Below are 14,586 nucleotides of genomic sequence, written 5' to 3' on the forward strand. Positions count from 1 at the left end.
CCACAAAGCCTGTAAGACAGAGATGTTCTGCCAGATTGAGGAAAGCAATGGTTTACTATCAAGCCTGGCCTCCCCATCTCCTCCCAAGGGAGAACACATAATGTCTGACACCGCTCCTAAGCTTCTTAAAATTAAGCTAACCTTTAATAAAAACAAACGTAGAGGAAAGAAAGTGTGGCGCTTCTGCCTGTTCGAGGGAGGCGTCTTTGCCTCCAGTCGCCATCCCAGGGGTTGGTGTTCCCCTTTACAGGGGAACAGGAGGCCTCAGAATAGGGTTGGCTGCCTGGTTCCGTCACCTAAGGCAAGCCTGCACCCTCGAGAGCCTCTGGAGACGTCTGCTGTGCTGCCTCTACCTGCGACTCTCAGCTCGGCTGTCTCCTTGCTCGACTCCTGCTCTCTTTCTTCCCTGGCCTCCCTTCTGTTCCCCCCTCTTATCCTCCCCTCCACCCCAATCTTCGTTCCTATTGGCCACCTGGTTGTCCATCACCGGTGGCTCCGCCTCTCTATAATAGCGTCAACGCTCTGCCAGGCATGGGGGCATATCGACCCTGCCCGAGGCAGGAGGCATGGAGGCCGTCTATGCTGGGGTGTGGAGGTCCCATGGGCCTCGGCGGCGGTGTCTCTTGGTGCCTCGTGCCTGGGGATGCGCCCTGTGAAGAAGGGGCTCTGCTGTGGCAGGTCGCCTGCGGCCCCTGTCCTCCTCCTTCTTCCCGCCAGCCACCCTGTGGGCCGGGCCGGGGCTCCGCGACCGCTCACTGAGGTCGGCAGCCATGGTAAGTTGGGAAGTTGTCAGGTGGGGGTTGTGTGGGGGCCCAAGAGAGAGGCCTGGGTTGTCAGAGCCAGGACAGAAAGTGAATACATAGCTTAACTCTAAATATATAACTTCTTTTTTACTTTTTATCGAAATACTATGATGCAACCACTATGACTAACTATGCTTGTATTTGTTTGAACTAGTAATATTAGTAGCTAATCTCCATTTTTTAAAAAAAACCCCAGATATTAGGGAAACACCAGGAAATTGATGTATAGACCGTTATTTGATCCTTTATAACTCTGTATTTTAGTTTAGAAGATCTCTCACCCTTATTCCCTGTAGTGTGTAGAGAATAAAAGCAATAAAAATGTTTTTTAAAAACCCCAACATAATGTCTAACACCATCTGATCACTTTTTATTACTACTGGTTTATTGTTTTAAATTTTAATATCTCCCTCCCTCTGTATTAGAATTGTATTTATAAATTGTTGTTAACCACCCTGAGCCCCATTGGGAGGAGGGCAGTATATAAATCAAATTAATAACAACATCAACAGGCATCATGGTTCCTTCGGCACCATGCTGGAGAACACTTGTGTAAAGAGAAGGCAATCTGATTCTGAATTACTTTAATAAGAAAGAGTTCAAGGCTTCTGTCTACATCAATTTATATTTGGAGCAAGAGAAGCAGTTCTTAATATGCAGAATAGTCTCTTAAGGGATAGAGAATCTGGGTTGCATGTTACAAGCATGTTCTCTTAACCTGGTAGTGGGAGTGAAAACAGATTTTGGCTGCGTTCAGACTGGCAGTTTGAGGCGCTAGGGAGTCGTGTCAAAGAAGACCCGGAACAGACCCGGAATGGCTTGGTTGCAGTATTCCCGTTCACAATGCAGCAAATGAAGCAGGAGGATAACATGGAGGAAGTGCAAGGGAGTGTTCGTTGGCCCACCCCTGGTGGGCTGTTAGTGGCTATTTCTGCGCTCCGCTGCATGAGCCAATGTGCATGGCCGCCTGCCGTAGAAACAGCCAGAGCCTATTATCAAAGACTGCGGGTTGTCCCACCTTACAGCACTTGTGTTCACACATCAGGAAACTGGAATCAACCCGCTCTCCACACGGTTTGCTACCACTTCCACCAGGTACTTTTAAAACTCGGGAGGGAAGCGGTACAAGACGGCTTGAGTACGGCTGGGGGACGCCGGACAGCTGTGCCTGTGTGAACCTGCCCCTTTAATCCGCTAGTGAAATGCTCCTGAAACGTTTCGCTGTCGGGCCAAACTGCCAGTCTGAACGCAGCCTTTATATAGGTTCAAGTGGGTGTGTGGAATTAAACTTGAGAGGAGGCTCTTCATTTATGTCTGATGGCTAGACCAGCTGAGTAAATTCCACATTCCCCATGGTAAAATGCAGTGCCTGCGGGATGTGTTTCTGCTGGTGAAGAAGACATCTCTGTGTTCTATATATGGGAAAACATGGCAGATCAAGCAATTTCACTGATTCTCTTTCCTTAACACAGCCCTCCATGTCTTGTGGCATTTTGTGCCCAAGGTTTGCCCAGTTCCCAACATCATTCTGGGGGGAAGTTTCACACTGGAATGTCATAGTGAGGGAGAAATGGAAACCATCTGCAACTACTAATGTCTTGTGCTCTTTATTTAAAGGCTCCAAGACATTAGTTCAGTACATCCACACACTGGTTTTTAATAAGCTACAAACTAGTAAATAATTGTATCTAACAACAAGATTACTAATACTGTTTGTGCCATAATCTTCTCCCTTCAATTATTTCATAATCCACATTGTAAAGTGTGGAGATAAACAAATACCAGCAGAAGAATATAGCTGAGTGAACTGAGAACAAGTTCACAGTGGTGTTGGGGTGTGCAGGGGGAGGAATTATAGTTTTGTCAGTTAAATAATACAAGAAGTCAATCTGCATAAATTGCTGCTGTCACTGATAGCAATTCAATAATATCACCAACATCATTTACCATATGTTCCATCTACTGTATGACAGCTGTTCGATTCTTATAACGCCATCATTCCATTGTAACTGAAATAACTCTACATAACTTTTTGATAATGCTGTATCATGATTCAAAATGTGTGCTTTTCCTGTGTTATTTTTAAACACAGTAAGACTTACATACTGTGTATATATATTGGGTGTTTTCAATCTTTAAAGATGCTTTTGTTAGTATACTGTCCTGGTGTTATTTGAGCAATTGTTTTTAGCCATGATGTAGAGGCAGAGAAATTTTTTAGACCTCTGAAGTCCACAGTTATCTTCTATTAATTACAAATCACTGTAAATATGAAGGAGTGAATGTTAATGATGTATATACAAGTGGGGACCATAGACAAAAAATGTCAAGGGAGTGGAGGTAATTGGAGGGTTTGGATTCTAATTCCAACTCCTGAACTCCTAAAAGTTAATTCCCAACCCTTTGCAGGAGAAATTTGGCTTGAGTGATGGACACCTTAATACATGAATCCCCTGAGATAATTCCCTTTCGTTAGATCCCAGGGTGAACCAAGCAACTGTTTGATTGCCTTCAGCATTCTTCCAAGACCCAGAATTAGTTCAGTTAGTAGTACTCTTTCTGCCAAAATCGTCTCCCTACAGTTAGCCCAGGTTGTAAACATGGAAACAAAAAAATACCAGCAGGAGAACTTAGAAGAGTGAACCGAGGACATGTTCATAATGGTTAATGAATTAGCTAATTAGTTCTCAATTCTGCAGACTTGGGCAATATTTATAGAGTTTTTGTAGCCATGCTTTTCTTTGGTTCAGCTGTTCATTTATTAGGGAAATATATCCATTTATCCGTGTGCAGGCATATCAGAAACACATGGAGACTTTTGATCAGAATGTTGCTAACATTACTACCTGGATGTATCGGGCAGAAATACTCTTGGATGAATCTGAAACCCAGTTACCTCAGCAAAAGGAAGAAATTATTAAGGTAACAAATGCAATTTTCTGAAAACAATGTAATCGATAGGGCATATCCAGGATTTCCCCCCTACAAGTTTCAGATGGCATCTTAAGAATACAGTGATGTGTTTTCTCTTGACAATGGCATTTTTATACAGCACTTAAATTGCTTAATAACATTGCAAAATGCAGAATAATGGTAAACCCCTTCAACAGGGGGGGGGAAAGGGTTTTTTGAGGTTTTTTATGGCTAGAATACACTGTTAAATCTGTAACTTCACAAAACTTATCCAAGATACTAGCCTTTTTTTTTTAAGGCTTTATAGGCTTGCTTCTTTTATCAAATTCCTTTTCTTCTGAAAATTGTTGTATAGAATAATATATCATATAATTTCAAAGTTTTTAGCTTTCCAAGCACTGGTTTCACTTGGCAACATTGTACTGGTATTTGATGTAATCCCACCAGATATAGTTTATCATTTGAATGGGATGCGTTGAAGCATATTATACAAAGGAGTTAGACTTATATTATAGAAATATATGTCTAACTGCTATAGAAAAACAATATCTAACAATATCTTAATACATATTTTGCATTTCCCAATCAAACTGTGCTGCTGGTTGCTGACTGTTGTAATAAAGTGATTGATTGATTGATTAATACATATAATTTATAAGAAACATTGTTTACTATGATACCCTGAAATATTATATGAGTTGGACTTGCTGATATTCCTTTACCACTGCATTAAGTCTTATTCTTAGCCATTCTTTGGTAAATTTGGGACTTATTCACTTCCTAAAGATTCCTCTGGTATTCTGTTACTTCAAGAGGTTCATCAGCATTATATTACACCAAGCAACAGTAAATATGAAGCAATTAACTTATCAATAAACAGAAATTTGTGAACAAATAGAGTTGTCCAGGGAGTTTTATGTTTTGAAGAATACACTTTTTATAGAACATATAATTTAGAATCATTTTAAGAAGTAAAAAATAAACCCAGTTGGAATCGCCCCAGTAGCCATTTTTAAGGATTTGCTTATTTACAACATGCTTTAAAAATCAGTATCAGACTCCCTGAAGACAGAGACCTTCATAAGGAAGAGTAGGTTATGAAGTTAGACCAAGGACTTCCAAATCTTTCCTATGCTGCTTGTCATAAAGAGGAAAAAGTTTCCTTGCCTAGCCATAAACATAGCAAGGCTAGTTTTGAAGTAATTCCAAACTGTCTTTAGTTATTAGTTTATGAACCAACACAGCTGGTAATATTATCTTAAAACGCTTTCATAGCTCCTTACACATAAAAACGTATTATTCCCATGAAATTTGCAGGGAAGTCAATGAATTCAAGTAATAAATAATTTCATAAATGCAATTATATATCATTACATAATATATTTTAAAATATATATAGATAGCTACTTGAAATCTTTCAGACCGGAGGAACTGAAACTATCTCATATGAAGACACGTTCTTAATAAGTATCTCATTTACTAAAAGCAAAACCACAATTTCAAGCACTGACATCATTTTGAAAACCAAAAGTTCTGTACATCTATTCCACTCAGCTGAATTACAGACTAGTCTTTTCTAGCAAAGTGAAATCACTTGGAACAGCTCTGTCAGTGTATGATATAGAGGAGAATTGCCCTTTTGCTTAATGAAGTGCTGTATAAAGATAGTTACAGTGGACTATATTATCAGGGATAGTTTCCAGCAGATGGTTCCACAGGCAGCCAAGCTGATAAAGAAGCTGTTAGGCAAGTGGAGGAGCAGCTCAGTCTACTCATAAGAACATAAGAGATGCCAATGTTGGATCAGGCCAAAGGCCCATCCAGCCCAACACTCTGTATCACACAGTCGCCAGAAATACCAGTGCCATCAGGAGGTCCACCAGTGGGGCTAGGACATTAGAAGCCCTCCCACTGTTGACCCCCCCCAAGCAGCAAGATGGCAGAGCATCACTTGCCCCAGAGCCCCTATCTATACCTTGTGGCTAATAGCCACTGATGGACCTCTGCTCCATATGCTTATCTAATTCCCTTTTGAAGCCGTCCATGCTTGTATCTGCCACCACTTCCTGTGGCAGTGAATTCCATGTGTTAATCACTCTTTGGGTAAAGAAGTACTTCCTTTTATCTGTTCTAACCTGACCGCTCAGCAATTTCATTGAGTGTCCACGAGTTCTTGTATTGTGAGAAAGGGAGAAAAATATTGTGAGAAAGGGAGAAAAGAAAGGTGCTTGGATTGGGCTTGGACAGATGTGGCCTTATTGATTCTTTGTGTGACTTGATTCTTGCTCAGTTGGAAGCTGCAGTATCATGTTCTGGCTATATGCAGAAATATTCCTGCAGTTCCTATTGCTTGCAAGCAACCATGGTGGGTGGGTTCTGTTATCCCAGATGCCTTATAAATTAATTTGCCTTGATCATTGCGGGATGCCATTTTATATATCATTATTATTCATAACTCACACTTTTATAATGCTTTTGATGTTATATGCTATGCCTTTGATACTTCTTAAGGTTTTGTAATAATTTAAACACAATATAACATTGAAAAATTCAGGCATTCCCCCCCACCCACCCGTAGCATTGTAATGCTGTGGAATGCAATGCAAAAACAAACTATCTTAAACAGTCGAGATGATAAAACAACCACATTTTCAAAACATTTTTGACACAACTGGGAGAGACTATTCTCTTCTGCAGAATATCCTGTGGGGTTGTATTCTTTATATAGCTCTTTTCTTAAGTCACATTGCGTACTGCTGGGAGTACAAAGGTGGGATGCAAATTATGTAAATCAGTGAACACAGAAAACATTGACATCCATTATCTGAATGATCTTTACACAATCTGCACAGAGTAGACCACATTACAGATTAAAGGAGGCTGAAGCTGAGATCTTGTTAACTGAGTTTAAATTTTCAATAATTGAAATTGTCAAACATGGAATGTTCTTGTGTATGTATAAAATTGTACATTTGAACTAAACAGAGTATTAAACACACACATATCCTGTGTAAATATTTCATGCACATATCAATTTCTGGAAAGTATATTAATTTTATTTCCTTCATTTATGTACTACCCTTCTTCCCAGTGGGCACCCAAAGCAGTTTACATCATTCTCCTCTCCTCTGTTTTGTCCTCATAACAACCCTGTGAAGTAGATTAGGCTGAGACCATGTGATTGGTCCACAGTAAGCAAGCAAGCTTCTGAGGCAGATGGAGATTTGAACTTGGCTCTAGTACAGTATTCTAACTAGGGATGGGCATGAACTGGCTCATGAACCAAAATTCTGCATAAACTTGGGCCAGTTTGGAGCCTTAAAACCAAAGTTCAGGGAGGGTGCTCTCCCTGAACGTTTACTGGACTTTTGTCCAGTTTGGCTCAGCTATTTGGGCTATTTAAACCTAACAGCTGAGTTGCAGGGGTCTGGAGCTGACCTGTTAGGTTTAAGTGGCTAATACAAAGAAAAAAACTGCAAATTGTGCAAACAATGCTTGTAATATTACGGTAATATGCTAGAACACTCAGAATTACAAAAATGATTTTAGAAGATGTGATACAAAATTCTCCTTCTGTTACAGATGTGACGAAATTCTCCAGAGTAGACCTTCCGTTTCGTAAAGAACTTCATCTAAACATCGATACTCAGAAAAGATGTGTCTTGACTTGCCCGCGTTTGTGAAAGGATTGCAAAATTAGTGGATGGGATTGCGTCTCTCCTGGAGGAAATTGTAGGAAAAGCATGGAATAATTATGAAATAAGAAGACACATCTTTTCTGAGTATCGATGTTTTGATGAAGTTCTTTACGAAACGGAAGGTCTACTCTGGAGAGTTTCATCACAGCCTAATAGCTGACAGGTCCTGTTGTTAGGTTGAAATGGCTGCCAGCTGCTTCAAAGTGGGGGGAAGTGAAATGGACCGGTTAAATGGCCATGGCCGGGAGAAAGGGGGAACCAAACTCACTGGTTTGGTTCTGGGCCTTTTAGTTTGGTTTGGTTCAGGATTCAGTTCGGGGACCACCCCAAACTGAACAGGATTTTTTAGGTTCATGCCCATCCCTAATTCTAACCACTGTATGTACCTCCATTCATCTATTAATTCAATTGATTTCTTTCAAGGGCTCATTGCCTATTTTTATGAATAGCTAACAATTAACATTAGGCCATTGGCATTCATTTCAATGTAATATCAGCAACTGTAGCTGAGAAGTTAAACTGCTAATCTTACTTCTTTGTCATCACATAACTATTGTCTACATATTTATTATGTATAAAGTGGTTCAGAACTAAAACCTCTGTTCTCCGCAATGATTGTTTCTCCAGATAAGGATTGTATTGTTTTATTTCACTGTTTCTACCAGCCTGAAAATATGAAAAAGGTAGTCATGTACTATTCAGAGCTACATGGCTAGCTGCTTTGCACAGACATTTGTCTAAAGTTCACTTGATGGTTTTGCACCTTATTCCTTTGCATACTTTCTCTTTCTCTCTTTTTCTTGCTTCCTGCATTTATTACTAACTTGAAGCCCTGTCTCTTACTCATGGACTGTAGCGCTTAAAGACTGAGCTGAATGATATGCGTCCAAAGGTGGACTCTGTGCGTGACCAGGCAGTAGACTTGATGACAAACCGTGGAGATCACTGCAGGAAAGTAATAGAGCCTAAACTGACAGAGCTCAACCAACGATTTGCAGCCATTTCACAAAGAATTAAAAGTGAAAAGGTAGGAAGAATTGCTCCAGTGTGGAGCTACGTGTTCTTGCTAAATAGAAAGTTAATAAAGTGAGTGCAATTCTTGGAAGACACCTTCCTACAAAATGGAAACTGCAGAATGGGGAGAGAAATACCAGCATGGGAGTGGTATTTGTGCCCATCCGTGTGTGTATGTTCACACACAAGCATCATGTTTGTACTGTCACTGTTCTAGAAGCAAATCACCCATTATGGCTTAATATAACACATAAAAGATGAAGCTACATTTAAAAGAAAAAGGGAGGATGTATCTCTGTAGAGTTAGTAGTCATGCTGTTCCAACAATAATGGTGAACTTAAAGCAGCTAGCATATGACTCTGCAATTCAGCAGATAATTTTATTATTTTATTTATGTTTTATGCTTCCTTTCCACCCTATGAGGGTCTCCAAAGTGATGAACAAAAAAATTAAAACATTGGAACAATTAAAATACATTAAAATATAAAATAATTCAATAGAAACACATAACAAACAATATCAGAGGAGGACCAGTAACAATAACAGCATACCCATTTTTTGCAAGAGTATTGTTTGCAGGCTGCCCACTGCTAACCATTCTGTAAGGACACAAATATATGATAACCTGACATGGATGTGCAAATGTACTCGTAGTCAGATGGACATGGGGGATTAATTCACCTTAAACTTCATTTGTTCAGTTGACACTGTGAGAAACCACTGTGAGGGTGAAGAAGGAGCTTCTGGTTTCTCTCCTGCCTAGTTTTCACCAGTGGAAACACTTGGGGAGGGGCTTTTTGCCCTTTTGTCTGGTTCCACATGTCCTTGGAAGAACACGTTAAAGACTGCTTCACAAAAAAATTAGGTATTTTTGAAATAATTTTCACTCATTCAGTCTCTGATTTATATAATTATGTATTTAAGTACGTTGAAAAATCCAGAGTGGTTTAACCCAAAGCACAAATATAATGTGATTTTCAAGTTACTTCTAAGGTGATTTCAGACACTTCACAGTGCAAAGACAGTTCTGGCACTAAATTTCAGAATTTGGAGGCATATTCCAAGTATGCTATTTTTTTACACTTGCTACTTATTTGGATGATATATACAAATAACAAGGTGTTGTGTTTTGACCTTATAGAAGATGATACAAGAACAAACACAAGAGAGTACAATCTTGCTTTGAATATCTCAGTGAAAAAGCAGAGGAATTGGCAATGTTTTCAGGGCATAAAAAGATTTCCAGTTGTAGGAAAAGAGAAACACAAAAGATGAATTGATAGATGCAATCATACTTTGTGGGACAAAGATGGAAGCGTAACTTGACTTTCTGGTGGTTCCACTACAATATCCTTCAGTGTACTCCTACCGAGTGTTCAAAATTTTCTGCCAGTTTTGTGACTAATAATATTATTACGTATTTGGACATTGAATAGGAAATATCATATTTTGCAACAGCAAAGCATGGCCCCATTTGGAGATACTTAAAAATGCCTCAAGTTTGCAGAAGTCTAAAAAAAATGCATTAGGTAGTTTAAAAACAAGCAAACAAAAAAAGGAGTAAAAAAGCCTCCAAGTGCCTGGAAGATCTTTGACTCTTTCTTTCAATTTCCCTTTACTTCTCTAATGTTTGATAGTTTCGTCTTTTGAAATTAAATGCATCTAGGTTGGACTTTCTGAGCAGATTTTCACTGACATACATGTATTTCATAGCAATGTGATCTTTGTTCTTCAACAGTTCTTCACTATCATTCTCATTTAGGATTAAACTAAGGGTAATTTTTCTTCTGGAATACTCCATAACAAATTGTTCTGAGGTACATTTACCTGTCATGATATTTATTTTCATTATTTAACCATTTCCAAACACATAGGGGCTATTACCCCATCCCCCAAGGGCACTCCACTTGCAATAGTGTATGTGTGTATGTTTAGGTGCTAATTGTCATTATGAACCCCATTAGTCTTTGTTCAGATTGATGGCACATATTTCATGCACCATAGGATATGCAATCATATTCCCACTCAAACTACTGCCTTGATGCAATGTGTTAAAACATCTAATATAATGTGCTAGGGTTATAATAACATTCTGAACAAGCATAGAATATTAGACATGGTACAGAATGCAGATAAAATGCAGACAAATGTTTTTACATCAGTGGAAAATAAGGCAATGACAGCAGAATAATATATACAACAAATATACAGTCCCTTCTCTTTATAAAGTGCATTCCTGAACCATTCTGTCTTACTGCCTTTATAGAAATAGTCTCCTGAATAATTTTGTTTTACATAGTTTGCAGAATGGGAGAAGCATGGGAGCCTTTTCTGACCTCCTCAGGATGGCCATTCCACAAGGTGGGGGCCACAACAGAATGTGCACATGTACAGACAGTTGATGATCTTGCTCATTTGTAGGGTGCTACTACAGAAAACTCTGAACAGATTGATGAGCTGTCATGATAGTATACAACAGGCAAGGCAGAGGTACAGATATGTGGGTCCAAGGCCATGTAGGGCTTTATATGTGAGATAGGTGGTACCTTGAATTGAACCCTGTGACTGATGGACAGCCAATGCAGTGTATGCAGAATGGATGTAATATGCCTGTTCCATCTAGTTCCCTATAATAACTGAGTTGTGGCATTCTGTATCAACTAGATTGACTTCAAGACCCATGTACAGTGCTTTAGAGTAGGATGATGTGGATTCAGGTGGCCAGATCTGCAGAGTCAGGGTAGGGGCCCAAAATGGGCTAAAATTAAGGGTTTTTTGCAGCTGCATTAACTTGCTTTTCCAGCAGTAGTCCTGGATCCAGTATAAGCCCTAGACTCTTGAATGAGTCAGCAAGGGTTAGCAGAAAGCCAATGAAAGCACAATGTCCTTCAAGAACTCAGCCTTTGCAACCAGCATTACTTCTGTCTTGTCAAGATTTCAGTTTCAATTTGTTCATTCTAGGCAATTTCTGCAATTTCCTTATTCTTTGTTTAAAGTATTCTATAGAAGTTGCATGAATTTACCTTTGTAAAATTGTGCTTGGTGCAGGGAGTTATACTAGATGGTCTTTTGCTCCATTCTAACTTAACAGTTGTCTCTCAGTCAATGCTCCCTCTAAGCTGTGGAGTCTCGTGAGCAGAGATTCTGCTTTGTGAGCTACGGGCATTAAAGTGACAAGCAAGCAATTTGGCTGCAGCATAAATTAGTTTGCTCTGGAGCTGTCCTTCCTGAGCTAAGACAAAAATGTGTGAGCTGGAGGCTAAAAAGCTGTGAGCTAGCTCACACTAACTCAGCTTAGAGGGAACATTGGTCTCAGTCATGAGTTTTGTGGCTGTGAATCCAGTTTATATATCCTATTTTATCCAGTTTATATATCCTATCCTTTCTAATTTAAATTACAGGAAGGATTAGCTAATGCTACTGCAGTAGCTGAGAACTTTCATGTCTGACACCTAAAACTGTTCTGAAGCAAACATACCAGGCCCGTAGCCAGGAATTTCTAAGTCAGGGGGCATTTTAATTCCTTGGGGGGCACTGGCTAATTCAATTAAAAGTAATTTAATTACCGGCTTCTTGGCACCCTCCACCCAGCTGTCAGCTCTGCCTGCCTTGAACTTGGGCATCTGGTGTCTCCTCTCTGGTGCTCCCCTCCACCCACCCCAACTGCTGGCCTTCCTGCTCACCTTCCCCCAGTGCAGAAAAGATGCTCTGGAGGTTGCTGCTGGGATGAGGGGGAGGGCGAAGGTGGGGAGAGAAAGCACTGGCTTCCTCTGGTTTGAGAAGGATGGAATTGGCTGGCAGCCGTGGGGACTAGGCGGGGAGGGGGCTCAGTCAGACTGCCACTTCCTGGACCATGGTGGGCCAGGGCACGTTAAAACAGCACTGGCCTGGCTTCTCTCTCTCTCTCTCTCTCTCTGCAGTTCCCAGCCCCCAAGCCGCTCCCCAGCCTCTGAGCCAGGATGGAGTCATGCGGAGTCACAGAGGCAGGGGTGGGGAGCAGGGCCTGGCCCAGAGAAAGGGGGAAGGCAAGGAGAACTGACATCCCCAGCAGCACAGGGAGAGTTTGCGGCAGCCACCACATCTTGCCAGAGAGTCAGGGGGCTGGGCTGAAAGAAAGTAGTGGGGCCTTGCCCTTGGCAGGAAGCTGGGGGGGGGGGGCAGGCCCTGAAAGGCCTCACTGTAGGTATGGGCCTGAAACATACTGCCAGGCAGCGGGGGGGACGGGACGACAATGCTTAACTCATTTTACAAAATGTACCATACTATTCACATATGATTAAACATGCGGGGGAATAAAGTTTACTATGTCATGGTTTTTTCATGTTTGCTTTCCTTCAGCAGTCAGATCAGAACCTGGGAAAATAGATTGCCTGGGCTGTGGTACCCACATGGATTAATAGGGTTGGAAGGCTGCACTATGGAGAAGGAGATAGAAATCACCTTATTTGTGTGGGTCCTGTGACCCTGTAAATTTATTTTGTGGGCGTTGAAAGCAACTGCAGGGGGAGAGGGGAATTCTGCAAAAATGTTGCGTAATTAGGATCCAATCCAGTATGTCTAGGTTTTAAAATGTATTTATTTATATTAAGTTGCAAGTACATTCATATATTAATTTTTTCACGAGATGCAGAAAGAAAAAAAGTAGAATTTAGCTTATTGCAGTTTGTAAGTAGCCATTAGTCATTTTAAGGTTCTAAATTGAAAGCACTATTATAAGATAAGGATTGTAATTTACATAAATCAGTAACTAAGCCTTCTCTCAATACTTTCTAAATCCTTGTATTGCTTTTTTGGAAACACAGGTGATCTCTTTATTTTAAGGGAGATGTTTCTAAAGTACTTGCATATGTAAATATTAAAACTTTTATGGAATATTTGTGTTTATGGAATATCGATGTGTGTTGGTTGTATTCCTGAGTATTTTTCTATGCTAAGAGCACAATTGTTAGCAGGGCTTTTATTAAGGAAAATTTAGAACTGCATAGGGGTATATGATTGCAGTTCATATGTCTAATGCATGCACTACAACACACACAACACAGAGATACATGTTCCTTGTGTGTGAACACATTTGTTGTTTAGTTACATTGAGTGACATGGGCAGCTCAATCCTGAGGGCCACTGTGGTGGAGGCAACTGGCTGGAAGTATAGTACCAGCACCACTGTTCCATCTTTTAAGGGAAACAACACAAGCCAGTCTACCCCCTGCTCCTGTATCCGTTCACATTGTATGCCAAGGATGAGCCAGTGCACCATGCTGCCTACTACCAGGCACATCATTGGACCAACATGGTCATCAAGCAGGTGCACAGCTGACTGTACTCCAACTATCCGTCAACCCTGCCCCCCCCCCAGACACTTAGCTTTAGGCCATACTGGTGGTCCTGCATCAAGTGGAGGCCAGATGGCAACCATCTACCAGTGCCTGGAGAGGGAGGTATCTAGTGTTCAAGTGCTTCTGTATGACATGGATCAGCACATGTGCAGCCTATGGGTGGCTGTTGTGGCTTACCAGTGTGCCTCAAGGACTTTAGGAGCATCTGCACCAGCTTGCTGTGGCCATTGGCAGACTCTAGTCTAGGACATCTTTGGGTTACCACTGTTAGACATGGCAGGGCTCAGCAGCTGGCATCCCCTGTCTGAATGGGGGCACCTATGCAGCCTGGACTCTCATTTACCTGGAGCAGGACCCTTTCCATTGGTGGATTTCCCTCTGTTGCAGTTATTGGTGAAACGTTTGTGTTCACAGTATTATGTATTGTTTATTCATATTTGTACTCTGTGTTGATGTCATCGTGAGGTGGGCCTCACCTCTGCTGCCGCACCTGGCCTAGCTCAAGCCATGCAGTACCCCTGGGGAGTCTGACAGTGTGGCACAGAATTGGCATATCAGAGATTGGGGGGGGGGGGGGGCTGTTTTGGTGTTTCCAAATGGATGGTTCTTGAAATAAGCTGCTTGGTAGCATGTGGATGTATTGCTATGAAGGAAACGTGTCAGTAGTGCAGCACCCATGGGGGATGTGTACATGGCCACCAGCCCCTGGGCATCCACATGGACCCTGAATGGGCCATGACTAGGTAGTGGGGATTGGATGAGTGGTGCCCCATTCTCTGTGGGGGTTCTGGCTCAGTGGGTGTCAGCTAGCTGCCATTGTC

General features: G+C 41.2%; 1 protein-coding gene across 1 annotated transcript in view; it reads left to right on the forward strand.

The window, feature by feature from the left end:
- Positions 1-14,586, forward strand: part of LOC107126133 (dystrophin-like) — a 402,970-nt gene that overhangs the window by 211,567 nt on the left and 176,817 nt on the right. The window contains exons 30-31 of the mRNA XM_015429648.1: positions 3,597-3,725; positions 8,271-8,441. Of these exons, the coding sequence (XP_015285134.1) occupies positions 3,597-3,725; positions 8,271-8,441 (300 nt within the window). The remainder of the gene's footprint in view (positions 1-3,596; positions 3,726-8,270; positions 8,442-14,586) is intronic.

Source organism: Gekko japonicus, unplaced genomic scaffold (genome assembly GCF_001447785.1).
Source record: "Gekko japonicus isolate JY-2015 unplaced genomic scaffold, Gekko_japonicus_V1.1 scaffold615, whole genome shotgun sequence".
NCBI classification, from domain to species: Eukaryota; Metazoa; Chordata; class Lepidosauria; order Squamata; family Gekkonidae; genus Gekko; species Gekko japonicus.